At 37.9% G+C, this 21,719-nt stretch overlaps 1 protein-coding gene across 3 annotated transcripts in view; it reads left to right on the top strand.

Moving 5' to 3' along the window:
• Positions 1-21,719, top strand: part of CTNNA3 (catenin alpha 3) — a 1,946,492-nt gene that overhangs the window by 85,125 nt on the left and 1,839,648 nt on the right. For all 3 annotated transcript variants that reach the window (XM_037805370.1, XM_037805369.1, XM_037805371.1), the window contains exon 4: positions 12,828-12,994. In XM_037805370.1, coding sequence (XP_037661298.1) covers positions 12,828-12,994 — 167 coding nt within the window. The remainder of the gene's footprint in view (positions 1-12,827; positions 12,995-21,719) is intronic.

Genomic DNA, 21,719 nt, shown 5'->3' with positions numbered 1-21,719 from the left:
CATTGCAGAAATAAGTTTCATAAGGGCAAGCCTCAAGATTGAGGGCTTGGCTTATTACATTGTGAGTCCCTAGTGCTTGAGAGAATACCAGGAATTCCCCAGGTAAGGAAATTTAATAGTTCCACATTTTCCCCCAGTCCCTCTAGGAGGCTTTGCAAATACTATTTAATTTTCTGCCCCAAATACTCCAGAATGTATCTGAGTATTACATTAACCTGTACAGAATAATAGCATCTCATTCTCTATTCTAGATTCTGTATATTTAGGTTGTTTTAAATAAACTGACCAGATAGATAAATTAGTGTGTTAGAGAAGATTTAAATTTTGGACCAAATAAACATCTCTTCCTTTAGTCTCACATAGAAGTTGAAGTTTTAAAATACAGACAATATCATCCTTTACCATGTGTTTTGATTTACCTTAGTCCTAACCTGGTCCATTTTATTCATATCTCTAATTGGAGTCTGATCCTTATTTAGCTTCTTTAACAGTTGTTTTATGAAGTTATGCTTACTTTCAGAGCTTCAGAATACTAACTGAATCTCAGGTATCACACAGATACCCCATGTTTCGGGGAACTACCAGGTTATACAAAGAACACAGCATCTCAGAATTTACAAATAATGGTTAAAACTCCAAAATAGATGTGACTGCTGTGAGAGCTTACAATCTAGGAACCTTTACAATGAGCCTTATTTGAACATTCTGTACTCCTTAATCATCGATTGCCCAATCTCTGTCCACTTCCCGTCCCCTGATAACCTATGTACCCAAATTCAATTCTCAAGGTTTGCTCATTATAGTTAATTTATATTAGTGAGACCATAAATTATTTGACCTTTTATTTCAGGCTTATTTCACGCAACATAATGTCCTTAAGGTTCATTCACCTAGTTGCTTGCCACATGACTTCATTCCTTCCTGTAGCCGCTCAATATTCCGTCGTATGTATACACCATGATTTGCCTTTCCATTCGTCAGTCAGTGCACACTTAGGCCACCTCCATCCATTGCAAATTGTGAATAATGCTGCTGTGAACACCAGTGTGCAAATGTCTATTCATGTCCCTGCTTTCAGTTCTTCCAAGTCTTTGTCTAATAACAGGGTTTGTAGGATTATATGGCAACCCTATACTTAGCCTCCTGTGGAACCACCACACTGCCCTCCAGATGGGCTGTACCATTTTACTTCCCCACCAACAGTGAATAGGTATCTCTCTCTCCACATTTTCTCCAGCATTTGTATTTTTCTGTTTATTTCTTGAACAGTTTTATTCACACACCATACAACCCATCCTAGGTGTACCATCAGTGACTCCTAGTATAATCACGTAGTTGTGCATTCACCACCACAATCTATATGTGAACATTTCCATTTCTTCCCCAAAGAAAGAAGAGAAAAGAAAAACAAACAAATAAACAAGAATCCCATACCCCTCCGTTAAATCCCGCTCTTATTGACATTTAGCTTTGGTAAATTGCCTTTGTTACAATTAATGAAAGAATACTACAATGTTACTGTTAACTATAGACTCCAGTTTGCATTAATTATATTTTTTCCATATACCATTCCAGTTTTCACACCTTGCAATGGTTGCATTCAATTGTTCTTCCTCAAGTAAAAACTTTATCATATTTGTACATTTAATCACCATCCTTCTCTACTCTAGATTTGGCTATGTTTTACAGTCCCAGTTTTTATCCTCTCTTTCCTTCTGGTGTCATACATGCCCCTAGCTTTCCTCTTTCAATCATACTCGAATTCAGCTTTGTTCATTATGCTTAAAATACTGTGCAACCATCACATAGTATCATGCTATGGATTTCTGGATTTTTACAGTCAATCCTGTTGAACATTCTGTACTCCTTCAGCATCAAGAGCTCAAACTCTACCCTGTTTCCATCTCCTGATAACCTGTTTTCTCAACTTTAACTCAGAGTTTGTTCATTATAGTTAATTCATATTAGTGAGACCATACAGTCTTTGTCCTTTTGTTTCTGGCTAATTTTGCTCAACATAATGTCCACAAGGTTCATCCACATTGTTGCATGCTTCATGACTTTATTCTGTCTTACAGCTGCATAATATTCCATTGTATGTATATACCATGGTTTGTTTATCCACCCGACCATTGACAGACATTTGAGCTGTTTCCACCTCTTGGCAGTCTTTACTGAGTTGCTATAAACTTCAGTGTGCAAATTTCTGTTCATCTTCCTGCCTTCAGTTTCTTCTAGTATATAGCTAGTAATGGGATTGCTGGATTGTATGGCAATTCTGTACTTAGCTTCCTGAGGATCCGCAAAACTGCTTTCCAGAGCTGTTGCACCATTCTTTTCTTTTTTCCCACCAACAGGGAATGTGTGTACCTATTTCCCACAACCTCTCTAGCACTTGTAGTTTTCTGTTTTTTTTTTTTTTTTTTTAAAGTAATGGGCATTGTATTAGATGTGAGATGATATCTCATCATGGTTTTGATTTGCATTTCCCTAATAGCTAGTGATGTTAAGCATCTTTTCATATGCTTTTGAGCCATTTGTATTTCCTCTTTGGAAAAGTGTCTCTCCTTGTCTTTTGCCCATTTTTAAATTGGGTTGTTTGTCTTTTTGTTGTTGAGTTGTAGTATCTCTTTACATGTTCTGGCTATTAAACCCTTATCTGGTATGTGGTTTCCATATATTGTCTCCCATTGGTTGACTGCCTGTTTGTTTTCCTGACAGAGTTCTTTGCTGAAAAGTATTCAGTTCTGAGGAGATCCCATTTATCTATTTCTTCTTTCATTGCTTGCTCTTTGGGTGTAAGATCAAGGAAACCACCTCCTATCATAAGTCCTTAAGATATTTCCCTACATTTTCTTCTAAACATTTTATGGTCTTAGCTCTAACATTTAGGTCTTTGATCCATCCTGAGTTAATTTTTATATAAGGTGTGTGATAGGGGTCCTCTTTCATTCTTTTGGATACTGATATCCAGTTTTCCAAGCACCATTTGTTGAAGAGGCTGCTCTGTCCCAGTTGAGTCGACTTGACCACTTTATCAAAGGTTAACTGTCCACAGATGAGACGGTCTACCTCTGAACACTCAATTCGTCTATCTTTATGCCATTGCCATGCTACTTTGACCACTGTAGCTTTGTAGTATGCTGGACCATATCTTTGTTCTTCCTGGTATGTGTTGTGATTTTTTTGCTGTTGTCTATGCTCTGATATTCTTGCTTAGTTTATTCTGGAGGTCATTTTCTCTCTTTTGCCCAAGGTTTTCTTGTTGGTTGGCTTTGTTTGCTATGTGTTCTTTGTCTCTCTTGGTGGCCAGTTGTCAGATCGCCTTCACCCCCCATCTCATCCCCAAACTGGGTGCCCACAGCAGTGTGCCTCAGGGATGGGGGTGTGGGTAGGCACTGGTTATCACAGCAAGGTCTCTGTGTGTGGGTAAAAAAGTCTGCTGCCTCTCAGTGGTGCTCTGTTTTTTGCCAACCAGCAAGACCTTGGTTTGTTTTAGGGCAGTGCTTTAACAGTTCGGTCATCTGTATTCCCAAGCCAAAATAGGGGTGAATGCTGTGCAGGGGTTCTAGATCGGCTCCAGTGGGACTGAAATAGCATCTGGATAGTCTGAAGAGTCCTTCCATTCCCTTGCACTTTCCAGTCTCCCCAGTAGATGGTGCGGTTCAGTAACTTAATTGTCTTTGAAACTAATTGAAGCCGTTTGCCTTGGAGTCCCAGCTGCCTTTGACTGGGTGGGCAGAAACTGTGGATTTCCTGTGCCCTCACTTGGCAGGCCAAAATTTGGCTCAATATGGGGCCATGTCCCCTACTTTATTTGTGGCAGAGGACTTCCCCAACTGTAGCAGTTTTTCACCCATCCCCAGGCAAGGATCCAGCTGCCTGCTGCTGTTTCCCTCAGGGGTAGCGAAAGGGCTTTTGGACCTAGGGCTGGAAAAACAGTTTCTGTCCATGTTTTCTCGGACTCTTTTCCCTCCCCAATCTGGGCCTTGAAATATCCTCCTCTGTCCCCCAGGTCTCCAAATAGTGGGTGTCTGTCTCACTGCTGTGAGAGAATTTATATTCTGTGTCCCCAGTGGGAGAGATCCCAGCTGCTGTTTCTATTCCCTTCCCTAGCTGTGAGACACTGAGGGGGAGGAGAGAGTACCAGCTAGTCCAGGATGGGATTTTCCTACCTGATATTTATCTCTGTCTTCGATTTGGTATTTGTAGGGATCTTCTCCACTCTATATCTTCCTCCAGAGTTCTGAACAAATCAGAATTGTTGTTTTCTTTTTGTTGATTCTCTGGGGAGAGATTTTCTGTAGCTTTTTATGTCTCCATGTTAATGATGCCACCCTGTCCTCTCATTTTTAAAGGCAAATTGTTGACACAAGATAGCATTTTAGAAATTGTTTAAGGCTTAGGTCTGTTCAACAAATATTTGAGTGTCTACATGTTACCAGGTTCAGTGCTAAGAATTTCAAATACAACTAATACTGGCACTATATTTACCTTTTTAAACAGCTTTATTGAGTTATAAAGGTGAATTTTATGGTATACGAATTATAATTTAGTGATTTTTGTGTATTTACATGGTCATGAAACCATCCCCACCATCTAATTTTAGAACATTTCTGTCATGCCAAAAAGATCCCTCATGTCCATTGGCAGTCAATTCCTGTTCCCACCTGAGGCTACAACTAATCTACTTTCTGTTTTTGTAAATTTTTCTTTTCCGGACCTTTTCTCTAAATGGAATCATGCCATATGTGTTCTTTGGTATCAGGCTGCTTTCACGTGTTGTTGTATGAATCAATTCTTAGTTCCTTTTTATTGCTGAATGGTATTCCATCCTATGGTTATACCACATTTTGTTTTTTCCTTTCACCAGCAAGGATTTTGTTAGGGATTGCACTGAATCTGTGGACCAATGTGGGGATTATTGCCATCTTAACAGTGTAAAATATTAAGTCTTCTGACCCAGGGACATGGGATATCTTTCCATTTGTTTAAGTTTCTTTCAGCAATGTTTTATAGCTTTCAGTGTACCAGTCTTACACCTCTTTTCTTATTTATTCCTAAATATTTTTATTCTTTTGATGCTATTGTGAATGGAATGTTTTTACTTGACTTTTTTCAGAGTTCTTTGGGGGCCAAGACAATACAACTGGGCCTTAAAGTAAATTCTTTCATTTCTACATAAGGAATGCAGTCAACCATGCCACATTTGACCTTATTGATGAAGAGACATACTGTTCTAATTGAGGTAGCATTTGAGAGAATAAATTTGCTAGACATTTATTGCTTTGATCATAGCAGTGGGACTTGAATTTCTAGCAAGGTAAAGGCTGAATTCTACTTAATTACTTAACCTCTTTATGAGTGAAGCTTTGTTAAGGTTTATTGTAAGTAAGTATTGGAAATCTTATTTTATGATTGAGTTTGCGTCAGTATTGTTACTTTTAATTTCTTCCTCATAGAGCCTTTTTATCATATATAAAATATTGCTGTAGTCCTTAGAAACCAGCATTTGGAGATTATAATGATGCTATATGTATTTTTTGGGGGGAGGGGCACTTTATGGATTCTGTTTTAATATACTTTAAGGGAGGTATATCTGAAGATGCTGTCATTTAAAACCAAACTGAAGAATCTTCTCATTGAAGTGGTTTGTTCTCCTATTTGGGAAAACTTGTCACAGACCATGTTTTAATCATCTTTGTGTTTCCATAGTGCTTTGCACATTGTAGTGTAGTGCTCAATAAATGTTTGTTATATGAATGCATGTGAATGGGCCAAGGATCACTCCTTAGAAAAAATTAATAATCTTGTCCCTCCCTACTTGAAAAGCACTGGAAAGAGATTCTTTCAGCAGAAGTCGAGTTACACTAGTTTTGCTGTTCAGCATAATATAAAAGAGGTGTATAAATGACTAAGCTTGCTCATATTGAACAAGGAAAGGAAATACTGGAAAAACTAAAGGACAGTTAACTTTAATTTGGCATCTCAGTTGTAAGGATTTTTTTTCCCTCCTCAAAAGAATTGACATTGAGAATAATAGAATAGAGATGTTTATTGGTGGCATACCAATAGATCAACAGGTTGTTCAGAGATAAATTCTGTAGAGAGCCATTATGGAGCTATTTCAACTCAAAGTTTGAGCATTCAATTAAATTGTAAATCCATACTATTATCTCTTTTTATTGTTTATTTTACAATAGAGATTGCTATGTTCTGTTGTCACTTTGCTTTATGGTAAAAAACTTTATATGACACTCCTATGTTGTAGAAATACGCTCTTAAAATACACAAATCAGTTATATTTTATTAACTTTATTACCTTAAAATTATTGTCAAGTTTAAATATGACAGGAAATTAATTTGTCAGTTGATTTGGCAGTTCTTTTTTTTCTTTCTTTCAATAATGAATATCTTTGAAGTTCCAAAGTATCTTTTAGCTCTATTTAAAAAGTTTCTTTATTTTGAAATTTATTTAGGCATATGGTTTATAGATATATTATGCAAAATAATTTACAAATAAAAGGCATTAATGAAGTCTTTTTATTAGGAGTTATGCATTTTATATATAAATATGTAATGTTTGCCTAAATAAGATTGAAAGTTAAGATATTTCTAGTGTTTTAAAATACAGAAGACAATTTTTGTTTTAAGATATAATTGTTAGTCTTTTTTTTTTTTTAACATTTTATTTTGGAATAAATTCAAAGTTATAGAAACAGTTGCAAAAACCATACAAACCCCATACACAGAACTCCAGCATTCCCTGACCCCCCCGATACCCCCTAATACCCCCCGATCCACAAACTTTAACATGTTGTCCCACTGCTATTTCTTTCCATCCCTCCCTCCCTCTCTCCCTATCTATCATCCATCATCTAATGCTCTGTCTTCTGAACATATGAGAGCTAGCTGCACACCTCCTTGAACAAACACTATAATTCTCATATACAATTCCCATGAACAAGAACATTCTTTTATGCAATCCCATTAAGCGCAGCTAAGAAGTACAAGAGATTCAACAATGATACAAAGCTTACATTCTATATTTCCTTTTCCTTATGTCTCAACTATGTCCCTTTGAGCCTCCTGTCCTCCATCGTCCGATCCTATGCAGGGTCATCCTTGGCATTCAGTTGTTGTCTATTTAGACTGTTTTTTTTTTTTTTTTCCTCAACTGTGGAAACATATATACAGCCTAAATCTTTCCATTCCACCCCCTCCCTAGCATTCCATTAGTGGGATTAATCACATTTAGAATATTGTAATGCTATCACCTTCCCACCCTCCATTGCTAGAAATTTCCCTTCACCACAAACAGCAACCTTAAACTCATTTCTTAACTCCCCATTGCCCCTTCCCCCATTTCTCTTTGATACCAGCTTAACTTCTATAGGACACATAGACTATGTTCCTATACTCCTCCATTCCCCCACCTTTATATAGTTCTTGTCAAAAATTACATATTTTACGTTGAGTTCAAAACCATTGATTTGTCCTTAGAGTTTGTGTATTTTATATCATGTAGGAAGTAAATAGTGGAGTTACAATTCAAAAATTATTGACTTCTATTTGTATTCCATTGTGGTTGGAGTATGTGCTTTGAATATATTCAATTTTCTTTTTTCTTCTTAAATTTATTGAGGCTTGTTTTATGTCCCAGCCTATTGTCCCTTCTGGTGAAAGATCCATGATCCCTAGAGAAAAATGAGTGTCCTGGTGATTTGGGATGTAAGGTTCTATATATGTCTGTTAAAATTCTCTATCTCTCTTTCTACTTTCTTTGTTTCTCTGTCGGTAGGGCTCTCTTTAGTATCTGGAGTAGGGTAGGTCTTTTATTGGCAAACTCTCTCTGCATTTGTTTGTCTGTGAAAAATTTAAGCTCTCCCTCAAATTTGAAGGAGCGTTTTGCTGGGTAAAGTGTTCTTGGTTAGAAATTTTTCTCTCTCAGGATTTTAAATATGTCATGCTACTGCTTTCTCGCCTCCATGGTGGCCGCTGAGTAGTCACAACTTAGTCTTATGTTGTTTCCTTTGTATGTGGTTAATTGCTTTTCTCTTGCTGCTTTCAGAACGTGCTCCTTCTCTTCAGTATTTGAGAGTCTGATCAGAATATGTCTCGGAGTGGGTTTATTTGGATTTATTCTATTTGGAGTTCACTGGGCATTTATGCTTTGTGTATTTATATTGTGTATAAGCTTTGGGAAGTTTTCCCCAACAATTTCTTTGCATACTCTTTCTAGAGCTTTACCCTTCTCTTCCCCTTCTGGGACGCCAATGAGTCTTAGGTTTGGACGTTTTATTTTATCTATCATATCCGTGAGATCCATTTCGATTTTTTTGATTTTTTCCCCCATTCTTTCTTTTGTTTTTTCATTTTCTGTTCTGTGGACTTCTAGGACTTTGAGTCGTTGTTCAACTTCCTCTAATCTTGTATTGTGAATATCCAGAATCTTTTTAATTTGGCCAACAGTTTCTTTTATTTCCATAAGATCTTCTATTTTTTTATTTACTCTTGCAATTTCTTCTTTATGCTCTTCTAGGGTCTTCTTTTTGTCGCTTATATCCTGGGCCATGGTCTTCTTGATGTCCTTTAAATCCTTTGCCACGTTTTCATTCCTCGATTGTAGTTCTTTGATTAATTGAGCCAAGAACTGGGTGTCTTCTGATATTTTGATATGGGTGTTTGGACTTGGGTTCTTCATATCGTCTGGTTTTATCATATGCATTGAGATTTTCTGTTGTTTTTGGCCTCTTGGCATTTGCTTTGCTTGATAGGGTTCTTTCGAGTTGTTAAAAAAAAAAAATGCCAATCTAATTTTTAGAAACACAGGTTGGTGGCGTACACTTTCTCTAGCTAACCAGCAGGTGGCGTCTGTGAGTCACCTATACCCCTCAAGTCAGTTCTTCCCAACCTTGTCCCCGCGGTGTGTGGGGAAATGATTCTTGTGGGGGTTCAGTTGGTGAACTCAGTTTGGGTGTGTTGCTAGAGCCGTCCGCCCTGAATGTGGGACGTGTGTCTGGGTGGCCAGGGAGGCAGGGCAGTTTTAATATTCAGTCCCCCCAGGTGTTCCTGGAGATTCAAGGCCATCACAAGAGTCTAAGCCTTCATTTCGGATCCGTCCTAGACCCTCTCTCTCGCTGACCCACAAACCACCGGACTTGGCGCAGCGTCCCTGGGTTTTCCGAATGGGCCCTCTTTCTCAGCTGTGATCTTCCAGGACCTCTGCTGAGGGAGGGCTGTGCTACGTCATAACTGTGCGCCGTCCCTCAAGGGAAGCCCCGGGCTGCCCTGCTGTGCTGGGGCGCTCTCAGCCCAACGCAAAAATGGTTGAACGGGGCGTTTCTGCAACCCCTTCTCTTCGCACAGTTCCTCCTTCCCAGCTCCAGGACAACTGGCGGGGCTCTGGGCTGTGGGCACGGCTCCGGGCAGGAATTTATCCAGCCCTCCGGTTTCCAGCTACAAGCCGCAGGGCTTCTCCCTCCCTCCAGCTCTCCCCTGCAGTGCCCTGGTCCCGAGGGTGTCTGCCACGAGCTATCCTCCACGGCCGACGCCGAGAGGCCGGCTCAGCTCGCTCCTGTCGTGTTTTGCTGCACGGTTTCCGCCATCAGCAACTGCGGCCGCTCCCGGGTTTCCCCCCCTTTTTTTTTTTTTTTTTTTTTTTTTTTTTTTTTTTTTTTTTTTCAGGGTGTCTCTGAGGTCTTTATTTATTTTTTTTTATTTTTTTTTTTTTCAGATTTTTTTTTTTAAATCATCATTTTATTGAGATATATTCACATACCACGCAGTCATACAAAACAAATTGTACTTTCGATTGTTTACAGTACCATTACATAGTTGTACATTCATCACCTAAATCAATCCCTGACACCTTCATTAGCACACACACAAAAATAACAAGAATAATAATTAGAGTGAAAAAGAGCAATTGAAGTAAAAAAGAACACTGGGTACCTTTGTCTGTCTGTTTCCCTCCCCTACTTTTCTACACATCCATCCATAAACTAGACAAAGTGGTGTTTGGTCCTTATGGCTTTCCCAATCCCATTGTCACCCCTCATAAGCTACATTTTTATACAACTGAACCAGTTTGTCTCCAGCCGCCAACCCCCGGCCTCCCCGCACTGCAGCACAGCCGCGGGTCTTCCAGCCGTCTCACTCACTCGTTCCGGAATGCGGACTCCTGGTTACACCAAGTATATGGCCCCTGTGGTGCTAGGAGGCCTCATCCAATTGGCGCATCGCTGAAACCAGTACTCTGGGTCTCCCTCTGGTTTTTTTCTAGTATTCCTCATGGAGATGTGTTTTTTGTCCTGTCTTACCTAGCCGCCATCTTAGGTTCTCCTTTGTTAGTCTTTTGGAAGTGAAAAGTTCATTAGTTACTCACACGTGTGCGTGCGTGCACACACACACACACACACACACACACACACACCTGACATATTTTATTTTGTCTTAAAGCATGTAACATGAACATTGGCTAATCTCTTATTGTTGGGGCCCAGGCCCCTTTTTTCAGTATAGGTGTGTTGATTGAGTCTCATACATTCATTTTTGCCTAAACCACACTGATAATACATTGGCGAAGATCTCCAGTTTGGTGTCTTTATGAAGGAGAACTTAATGACACTTGGAAGCTACATAATTGCAGAATTCTTCTTGATATTTTGCTACCCTTCCCCATCTCACCCCAACTTTTATCATTATTTTCCTTCACACCCAATTTGATAACTTTTTAGCAACTTGTTTTTAATGAATGTCTTCAAAATAGTCAAATTAATTTTAAAGTAAGAACAGCTCTCTTTTTGCACATTTATTTCATAGGTTTATATATTTCATAAAATTAAATAATTTTAATTACAACGCACATAAAATGTTTGGGGAACAAACTCATGGACTCTTGGCACACCTCAGTTAGTGGAAGTAGTGGGCTCCAGTATTCTTATCATGATCCTTTGGTGTTGAGATGAAGGGCAGATCATTAGTATGTTGTGCAGGGGGAATGAAAGTGTTGATTAATCTGGAGAGATGGTTAAGAGGAGGTCTCTTAAGACAGCTTCTGCTTATCCCAGTTGTGATGTTAGGAGTTGTTCCCAGTTTTATTGAAACTAGCCCCATCAAATTTTGTATTTTATAAAATTTTATGGTTAACCCTATCAAAGTATTCCCCAGATTATTCTGAAAATTCCTCGTAATTCAGAGCTCAGTGGCAGGGTGCTCATGTCTTTGTACTTCAGTTAACTCATTAAATTGTCCTGCTGTTGCTTTTGGCTGGTGACAGCTATTCTTTGATGCCTGGCTGAAGCTGACCTTGAAGACAGAATTCTGTCTTCCCCTGAATTGCTTTGTTGGAGGGGACTAGAGAAATACTTGGTCTATAACAATAGTCTTATGTGTTCTATAGGGGTTTGGTAAAATAAGTGATATTAAATCAGTAAAACATAATTTTATGCGAGTATTAAAAAGAATAACAATAATAGCTAATGAAACACTAAGTGCCAAGCCGTGCTCTTAATATAATCTTCATAAAAATTGCAGGTGTTATTATTAGGCCCATTTGCAGATGAGGAAAATGAGGCATAGAGAGGCTAAGTGACTTGTCCTCTGTGGTAGGACAGAGACACCTAAATAGGAAGTCTGGCTCCAGACTGTTAATTACTGTGGTATAGTGCCTTCTGTTTCTCAACATGGAAAGAAGATAAGTTGGTAAGTGAAAGGAACAAAATGTTCAAAGTTTATATGGTATCATACGATTTGTGAAAAAGTTCTACATCTATGTATTCGATATTTTTCCATTTATAACATGCAAAATATCTCAGTATACGTTTTCTTATGACATAAAATCTCTATCCAGAAATTTTATGGATTATATATATATAAATTATAAATAAGAAATTATATATACATAAAGCATGTATTATATATTTATATAGACATATATACATATGTAAGTAAGACATGCACATGTATATGTATCTATATATGTAATATAAGCATTCAAGGAAAATTTCTGGATAGTAATGTAAGAGCTGAAGAGTAGGTAATTTTAGGAATTGATATAGAGAATTTTTTTCTTCTTTATACCCTTTAGGTCTGTGAATTTTTAAAAAGTAATGAGCACATGTTACATTTATAGTAGAGACTAATTTAACTTAAAAATCTTAGAGTCGATGTGGTAATTCTTTAATATATTACTGGAGAGAGAGGTAGAGGGAATTTTTTAAAGTTTATTATCTTTTGTACTGTGAACTTTTAAAAACAAATAGTACACAGCAGGCATATTTCTCTAACATTGATGTATCATGAAATATCATTTCTGTGACTAAGCATAGGGTATAGTTTATTCATTATATTGCTAGTTTAGGATAAATCTGCCTATGTTGAATTTGTATAAGCTGCTGTCTTGTTATCTTAAAAGCTTCTTTTTTAACATCCACTGAATTGGAAAGAAACTCAATGAAGATTTACCTTGTTTTTATAAACAGGATTGTTTCCAATTGATGTCTTAGTAATGAAACCTTCACAACAAATGAGAGTCAGCAAATGCGGAAGTTGACAGCAATTTTCCTAGTTCTTGCTAGTCAATTGAGCACAATTTTCTTGGAGGAAGATGGTCTCATGTTTCTTAAATTCAGAGTATTTATGAAAAACAAATGTCAGTTTGAAACTGCACTGTTGATTAAGAGGCAATGTTCTAGTGTCGACTGTCAGTATTTTAATATTATGCTTAGTCATGGAATATAGTTGGAATTAGGTTGGCTGATAAAGGCTGAAATAGGCCTTAGTTAAAACTTAAGTGTAACTTATCTGGGAATTGTGTTTTTCAGGTGAAGCTCTGAAAGTATCAGCAGAGAGATTTACAGATGACCCCTGTTATCTCCCGAAAAGGGAGGCTGTGGTTCAAGCTGCCCGTGCCTTGTTGGCTGCAGTTACCAGACTCCTTATCCTTGCAGATATGATTGATGTCATGTATCTCTTGCAGCACCTGTCAGCTGTAAGTAAAAGATGGCTTAGTTTACCTTGGCATTGTTCTTTCTTCTAATTCTATTTTCTGAACCTGGCATCAATCCTTGTGCATCCTGGTCTCACCCTCATTTCTTAATGTCACCCATCAGAAGCACTGGATTGCATTGTGAAGACTAATGTAAACTTCAGGAGAGCTAAGCCAAAAGGTAATCCTAAAGCCAATGGGAAATTAAAAAACAGAAAATGGCTTTCTGATGAGGACATGGCTAGGAGAAAGTCCTAGACTTTTGACCATTAAAGCTATTTTTTTTAATACTCTATGTGATTATAATTTTTTAAGGCTATGATGGATACATAAGCTGTTTACCATCTTTCTTTACTTTTCCTCATATTTCTCTTCCACAGTATAAATAATTTGAGAGAGAGAGAATCTTAAAAGATTAAAACATTTGGAAGTTTGTAAAGAAATACTGCTTTGCCGGTTCCCCTTGATCCAGGATAAATATTGCGTGTTTGTAGGCAGTCTGTGATTTCTGTAGTAATCTGTTACGAAAAATGTATGTATAATTTAACTAGGAGATTACAAAGCAGACATCCTGCTTGCACTGTTTTGCTAGACAGATCCATTTATCATGCATTTTGTAGAAAGAATTTTATTAAATCTTTTTTACTTTCTTAATGTATTTAATTTGATTGTCATTATTAGTGTTCAAATGACACCATTCAAGAACCTCTTGAAATTCTCTGCTTTATCTCCTTATTTAAATGGGACTCTTACATTTCTGTCCATAAATACTTCTGTATTTTCATGAAAGCACCAGGTGATTGTAATACCTCTACTCCATTAAGCAAATGATTGACTTGTCTGATTGACCCTTTTTGTCAAAATTGTTTTCTCTGATTGCCAAGCTAAACCTTTTTTCCACCTTTATCTTACTCACTATTGCTTATTTTAACCGTAAAGCAGAGTGTCCTGCCTTTTGTGCTTTTATACTCTTTTGCTTTTGATAGCCTAATTACTATAAAAAATTCAACCCTTTATTTTTTTTATTTAAGTAACTGTTCAGGAAAAGGATTAATTCTCATCACTAGCAGTTGTCTACTAGTGGATTTGTAAGTGAGATAACTGAGCAATAGTTCTTATTGTTACTTGGTTATTCATTTATTATATAACCTTAGACAAATATCTGAACATTTTTGAGACTCACTTTTCTCATATGTGACTACTGACAAAATAAATGTGGTAAACAAGGAATGGTTATGAGAGATTCAAATGACTCTTAATTCAGGTCTTCCTCATCTGATAGTTTAATTTTTTTATGTAAACATAGATGTTACATTTATATTCAAAGAATTTTCATCTTGTTAATTTTGTTTTTTTTTGTTACAATCTATCAAGATCTTTTTGCCTCTTGATTTGGTGTTTCCATCCTAACCTGGTGTAATTTTCAGATTTCTGTAACCAAATCATTAATGAAGAATGTTTAATGACATGGAAAATAGTGTCATGTCAACCTTCCAGAAAACATAAAACAAATATTACCACACATTGAGCAAAGTTATTAAAATGAGCTCCAAACTCGCTTCACAGGATTACTGTACAGACTACGTTTCTTTTTTCATCCTCAAGCACTTTCTCAAAGGCCTTCCTGAAATCAAGATATATTGTCTGTGGCAACATGGATCTATCAGTCTAGTAACCCCAGTTATAAAGGAAATTAACTAGGTTAGTTTGGCATGACTTACTCTTAATAACTCTGTAAGAGCTCTAAGTTACCATTGCTTGTTTGCTTTTCTTTGTCCTTTCATTTCCCTTTTTTTTTTAACCTTCATTTTTCAGTTTCTCTCAATTCACTTATTATGGCTATAAACTACTTGTCTGCTGGGTTCTCTTTGCCCTTAAGATCCAGATATAATTGTTTTGAACCCTCATTCCATGTCCTGTCAAGTATAATGTTCTCCTCAAGATTTCTGCATATTCCCTGGGCACTCATATTCTTAGGGTCATCTCTGGCTCCAAACTTTTGCTTCTACTTAGTTACTTTTGTTTATGAATTGTCTTTCTATTCCTATTCTACATTATATTCACCTGGTATCAGAAGTTGACCATTTCCCCTAGATTTTCATTCATTCGTTCTCTTTCTCTCTCTTTCTCTTTCTCTCTCACACACACACACTCACACTCACCTTCACATACACTAATCCTCCAAGACAGGGTATGTCTGTGTATATGGCAAACCTTTTGGAAACTTTGGAGAAATGAGAGGGGCTTTTATATTATACCAAGATATTATAAGTTGCTTCAACATGAATATTAGGAATCTTAAAAATCCTTTAGTCATTTAACCTCATTGTTCTCCCATTTCCCTTTTCCATACTACTTTCCATTCCTTCCTTCACACCCCTAAATTCCTATTCATTTGAATGCACTAAAGGGTTACTTTCTCTCTATCACCCCATTTGACTTCTGTTAACTTGTGTCCTCAGGACATCACTATCTATCTTAAATTACTCCTTGAGTTATTTTCCTTGATATAGACACTTCACTCCTGTTTTGATTTGCTAAAGCTACCAGAATTTAGTATACTGGAAATGGAATGATTTTTACAATGGGGGTTTATTCACAAATTTACAGTTCTAAGGCCATGAAAATGTCTCAATTAAGGTGTCAACAGGAGGATACCTTCTCTGAAGAAAGGCCAATGGCATCTGGGTTTCCTCTGTCACATGGGAAGGCACATAGTCTGCTGGTCCTCTCCTGGGTTTAGCTTCTGGTTTCCTTGGCTTTCTCCCAAATGCCTCTGGGCTTCTGTCTTAGCTTCTCTCTTAGCTTCTTTGAGGTCTTTCCAAAATGTCTCTGCCTTTTTTCCTTTCATAGAGGACTCCAGCAAGGGGATTAAGACCCACTTTGAATGGGTGGGGTCACATCTCCATGGAAACAACCTAATCAAATTGTCTCACCCACAATAGGTCTGCCCCTAGAAGAATAGATTAAAAGAACAAGCTTTTCTGGGGTACCTTCCTGTGAAGAATTCTGTAGTCAGCTACAGAACTCTCACACACGCATTTGTGTGTGTATATATACATTTGTATAAAGATATGTGTGTGTGTGTGTATATATATCCTACTATATAGTATATACATCCTACTATACAGTAGTCCAATATATATATATTTTTGGGGAGACATTCACTTTGAAGGTATCTATTTCCTCTTTTGGGCACACATTTTCTTTTCAAAGCAGTAGGCTACCTTTTTCTTTCTTACTCTTATTTTGAATACAATGGATAAAGGCCTGTTTCTCCTTCCCATCTTATCTTTACTATTTCATGCTAGCTTCTGTTCATTCTGGCATCTTTTTTTTCTTCTTGATGCTCTTATTCACATCCCTGCTAAATTTTCGTAATTTTCAACCTTCTCTCAAAGAATTCCTTTTCTAATACAGTGTTTTCTTTAGTGGCCTTGGCCTTTTCTTCCTTATTATGATTTTTTCCAAATAACAGAATTTCTTTTCATCCTTAATGACATGTATTTCCTTGTAGATGTTAGGTAAATGAGATGTCACTCTACTTTTGATTAACAGTCTGTACCTATATGTTTCCTGATTTCTTATTCTCTTTTATCTTTATTAAATAATCCTCTTTCTACTGAGACATCCCCCAGAGATGCAATTATGATCGAACTTTATGAGGTCATGAACTGAGACCACCACCAAGTGCAAACATGGCTTGTAGAACAACTCTCAATGGGATTAGAAGTCAACCAGAATGGAGTTAATATATAATTAAATGCATCAAGGATTCCTGACTTGGCAGTTTTAAAAGTATCTAGCTTCTTATGTAAATACTTGTTTTCTTCTGGGGAAATGGGTCTAACTCAAAGGTAAGAGAGGGCAGAAAAAAAGAAGATATATTCAATATTTCATTAATTATAGAAACTTGGAAAGGCAAGTTTGCCTTTGCTACCATTGCTCATAATAAGCTATGGGGATTTAAGATAAAATGTTTCTCTCTTTAGTACTGCTCAAATTTTTCAACCATCTCTCAAATATTAATACTTCTTAGGATTCCAAATCCTATTTTATTGGCATCTGGATTTTATCGAGTTCAGTTTTATTGGAGGGACAGTTGGCTTGGATGGCTTCTGCTTGCTTTAGGGGTCAGAACAATGTGGGAAAAAATATGGCTTTGGGCAGGAGGGAGACCTTGTTTCAATCTTGATTCTGTTGTCTATTAGCTGGGTGACTTTGGAAAAGTTAAAAATCTGTGAGCGGAGAACCTAAGATGGCGGCTAGGTGAGACAGGGCAAAAAAACACCTCCGTGAAAAATACTAGATAAAAACCAGAAAGTGACCCAGAACACCACTGCCAGTGATGCACCAGCTGGACAAAGTCTGCTAAATCCACAGGGAATGTGCATTTGGTGAAACCAGGAGCCTGCATTCTGAAACGAGTGAGTGAGTCGCCTAAAAGTCCCATGGCCGTGCTGCAGTTTGGGGAAATGGTGGGCTGGCGTTTGGAGACAGACCAGTTCTTTAAAAAGCCTGGGAGTGGCTGCAGATACGACAGGGAGAGCCGTGTAGTGAAGCACAGCGTCTGCAGGCTGGGCTAATGCCTTGGTGTCTGGAGTGGAGGATACCCCTTCCCACACCTGCTGCTGATTGTCTTGAAACCAGAGGAGCAGAGGGGGAGCCAAAAGGAGAAAAAAACTGTGTTCCTTGCAGCCGTCTCCCCAGCGGGTGGGGGACGCTCCTGCCCGGGGCTAGACCCACAGCCCAGAGCCATGCCAAGAAACCCGGTGTGACGGGGAATCTTTCCTGCACAAGCCACAATATTGGCCACGGACAGTGGCCTTTAGTACACCCACGGCTGATTGTCCCGGAGCTGGGAGGGTGGAACTGTGTGAAAAGAGGGAAGTTAACGCTTCCCATTCAACCATCTTTGAAGCAGGCTGGGAGCGCCCCTGCATAGCCCAGCGACCCAGGGCTTCCCTGGCAGGCCAGCGCGCACTAGTGATGTGGCGTGGCCCTCCCTCAGCAGAGGTCCTGGAAGAGCACAGTTGGGAAGGGGGAACCGCTCGGAAATCCCAGGGAACTTAACGCCAATACTAAGGACTTGTGGGTCAGTGGCAGAGAACAGCCTTAAATCTCCGGGAACACCTGGGAGGTTCGATTATTAAAGCTGCCCTGCCTGCCTAATCACCCAGACACACGCCCCACATTCAGGGTGGACAGCACCAGCAAACCACCCAAACTTGGTGCACCAACTGGACCCCACAAGAATCAGACCCCCACACACCACAAAGACAAAGTGGGGGAGAACTGACTTGAGGGGAATAGGTGACTCACAGATGCCATCTGCTGGTTAGTTAGAGAAAGTGTACGCTACCAAGCTCCAGTTCTGTCAAATTAGGGATCAAGTAAAGCAAATGCCAAGAGGTCAAAAACAACAGAAAATCTTAAAGCATATGATAAAACCAGACGATATGGAGAACCCAAACCAAAACACCCAAATCAAAAGATGAGAATACACACAGTGCTTGGCACAGTTAATCAAAGAATTACAGACAGGCAACAAGAGCATGGCTCAGGATATAAAGGACATGAAGAAGAGCATGGCACAGAATAAAAAGACATAAAGAAGACCCTAGAAGAGCATAAAGAAGAAATTGCAAGAATAAATAAAAAAACTAGAAGATCTTATGGAAATTAAAGAAACTGTAGGCCAAATTAAAAACACTCTGGATACTCATAATACAAGATTAGAGGAAGTTGAACAACAACCAGCCTCCTCAAGGACCACAGAACAGAAAATGAAAGAACAAAAGAAAGAATGGGGAAAAAATAAAACAATCAAAATGGATCTCAGGAATACGATAGATAAAATCAAACGTCCAAATTTAAGACTCATTGGTGTCCCAGAAGGGGAAGAGAAGGGTAAAGCTCTAGAAAGAGTATTCAAAGAAATTGTTGGGGAAAACTTCCCAAACCTTCTACACAATATAAATACACAAAGAATAAATGCCCAGCGAACTCCAAATAGAATAAATCCAAATAAACCCACTCCGAGACATATTCTGATCAGACTGTCAAATACTGAAGAGAAGGAGCAAGTTCTGAAAGCAGCAAGAGAAAAGCAGTTCACCACATACAAAGGAAACAACATAAGACTAAGTAGTGACTACTCAGCGGCCACCATGGAGGCAAGAAGGCAGTCACATGACATATTTAAAATCCTGAGAGAGAAAAATTTCCAACCAAGAATACTTTATCCAGCAAAGCTCTCCTTCAGATTTGAGGGAGAGCTTAAATTTTTCACAGACAAACAAATGCTGAGAGATTTTGCTAATAAAAGACCTACCCTACTTCAGATACTAAAGGGAGCCCTACCAACAGAGAAACAAAGAAAGGAGAGAGAGAGATATAGGGAATTGTAATAGACATATATAGGATATTACATCCCAGGTCACCAGGACACACATTCTTCTCTAGTGATCATGGATCTTTCTCCAGAATGGACCATATGCTGGGGCATAAAAACAAGCCTCAATAAATTAAAAAAAAAAATGAATTTGTTCAAAGCACATTCTCTGACCACAATGGAATACAAATAGAAGTCAATAACCATCAGAAACTTGGAGAATTCACAAACATCTGGAGAATAAAAATGAGGAGGGAGATAAAAACATTCCCGGATAATCAAAAGCTGAGGGACTTCATCACCAGTAATCAGTCCTATAAGAAATGCTAAAGGGAATTGAGCAGGCTGAAAGGAAGGGACACTAAACAATTGACTGAAACTACATGAAGAAATAAAGATTTCCAGTAAAGATCACATGGTAAATATAAATACCAATATTACTGCATTTTTGATTTTAACTCCGCTATTTACTTCCTACAGGATCTAAAATACATAAACTGTAATGATAAATCAGTGGTTTCAGACTCAATGTAAAATATGTAATTTTTGACAAGAACTACATAAAGGTGGGGGAATAATGGCTTATAGGAACATAGTTTATGTGTCCTATTGAAGTTAAGTTGGTATCAAAGAAAAACAAGATTGTTATAGATGTAAGATGTTAAATTTAAGCCCCATGGTAAACACAAAGAAAGTATCAGAGAATATGACCATAGAGATGAAAAGTAGAGTAGGGGTTCCACGAAGTGGGGGAAGGGGCAATGGGGAGTTAAGAAATGAGTGTAGGGTTGCTGTTTGGGGTGAAGGGAAACTTCTAGAAATGGATGGTGGGAAGGTGATAGCATTGCAACACTCTAAATGTGATTAATTCCACTAATGGAATGCTAGGGAGGGGGTGGAATGGGAAGATTTAGGCTATATGTATGTTTCCACAATTAAAAAAAAAAAAAAAAAAGACTAGATGACAATTAAATGCCAAGGATGATCCTGGATGGGATCTGAGGATGGAAGAGAGGAGGCTCAAAGGGACACACACACACACACACACACACACACAAAGGAATATAGAATGTAAGCTTTGTATCAATGTTGAATTTCTTGAACTTCTTAGCTGTGCTTAATGAGATTGCATAAAAGAATGTTCTTGTCCATGGGAAAGGTATATGTGAATTATGTTGTTTGTTCAAGGATATGTGCAGCTTGCTCACATATGTTCAGAGGACAGAGCAAGAGATGATGGATAATAGGGAGGGAGGGAGAGAGGGAGGGAAAGAAAGAAATGGTGTGACAGGATGTTAAAGGTGGTGGATTGAGGTATCGGGGGAGGGGGTTCGGGGTATGATGGATTTTTATGTATGGGGTTTGTACTGTTTTGGCAACTCTTCCTTAAAATTGAATTTATTTCAAAATCTATTAATTAAAAAAAAATCTGTGAGCCTTGATTTATTCTTAGCTATAGTGATAATAAAACTTACCCTGAATACTTTGAAAGGTTCTTGTGATGAGTAAATGAGATAATATATCATTACTTGGCAATTAGTGGTTGCTAAATACATGTAAGTTCTCTTTTACCTTCCCTGATTCCCTCATCCCAACTTTCCCCACCTTGGTATCTTGCTTCAACTTTTTGGTTCTTGAAGTTCAATATTGCACTTATTCCTAAAAATGAAGGTCAATAAAATTCTGAGTTGAACTAACTTATCCAATTTTTTTCCATGTATCATATGTAGCCAGGTTTTTCTTTTCTTTTTTAAATGGAAATATTAATCTCTTTGGATTAGGGTAACAGACCAGGGTCATCATAGGAAAAGGGTCATATATTTAATAACTTCTTATGTCAATACATATTTAGCATTTGTCACATAAAATTTTATAAAGCATTCAGATATTGGACAATGATTCTGAATATGAAGAGTATTTATAATATGGACAGAAAATCGTGTTTTACCATATTGGTAGCTCAGAGTTTTGAAGCCACTCTCTATTATCAAAAGGCAGGTATGTACCAGCAAAAAGACTTTCCAAAGCTCTTTATTATTAAAAAAATCAGCAGTTAATAAAGGGAGAAATTATGTATAATAGCAATTAGAAGCCATCTGTATCTGCAGAAGAAGTTAGACAAAATATGCACAGAGAAATGAAGTTAAGATTAAGAGAAAAGCTGCAGCACGTATTCAAGATGGAATAGGAGAAATAAAAAATAGAGACAAATAGGCCACATATGCTGGATTGTGCTTACTTTCATATTAGGTAGAAGGAAATTGAAACCATTTAGAAATGTTTATATTTTTAAAGGGATTAGCATCATTCCTGTTAGTCTGATTTGATTGATTA

Source organism: Choloepus didactylus, chromosome 15 (assembly GCF_015220235.1).
Source record: "Choloepus didactylus isolate mChoDid1 chromosome 15, mChoDid1.pri, whole genome shotgun sequence".
NCBI classification, from domain to species: Eukaryota; Metazoa; Chordata; class Mammalia; order Pilosa; family Megalonychidae; genus Choloepus; species Choloepus didactylus.
The sequence above is the reverse complement of the archived record's forward strand: the minus strand, read 5'-3'. Positions and strand labels throughout refer to the sequence as shown.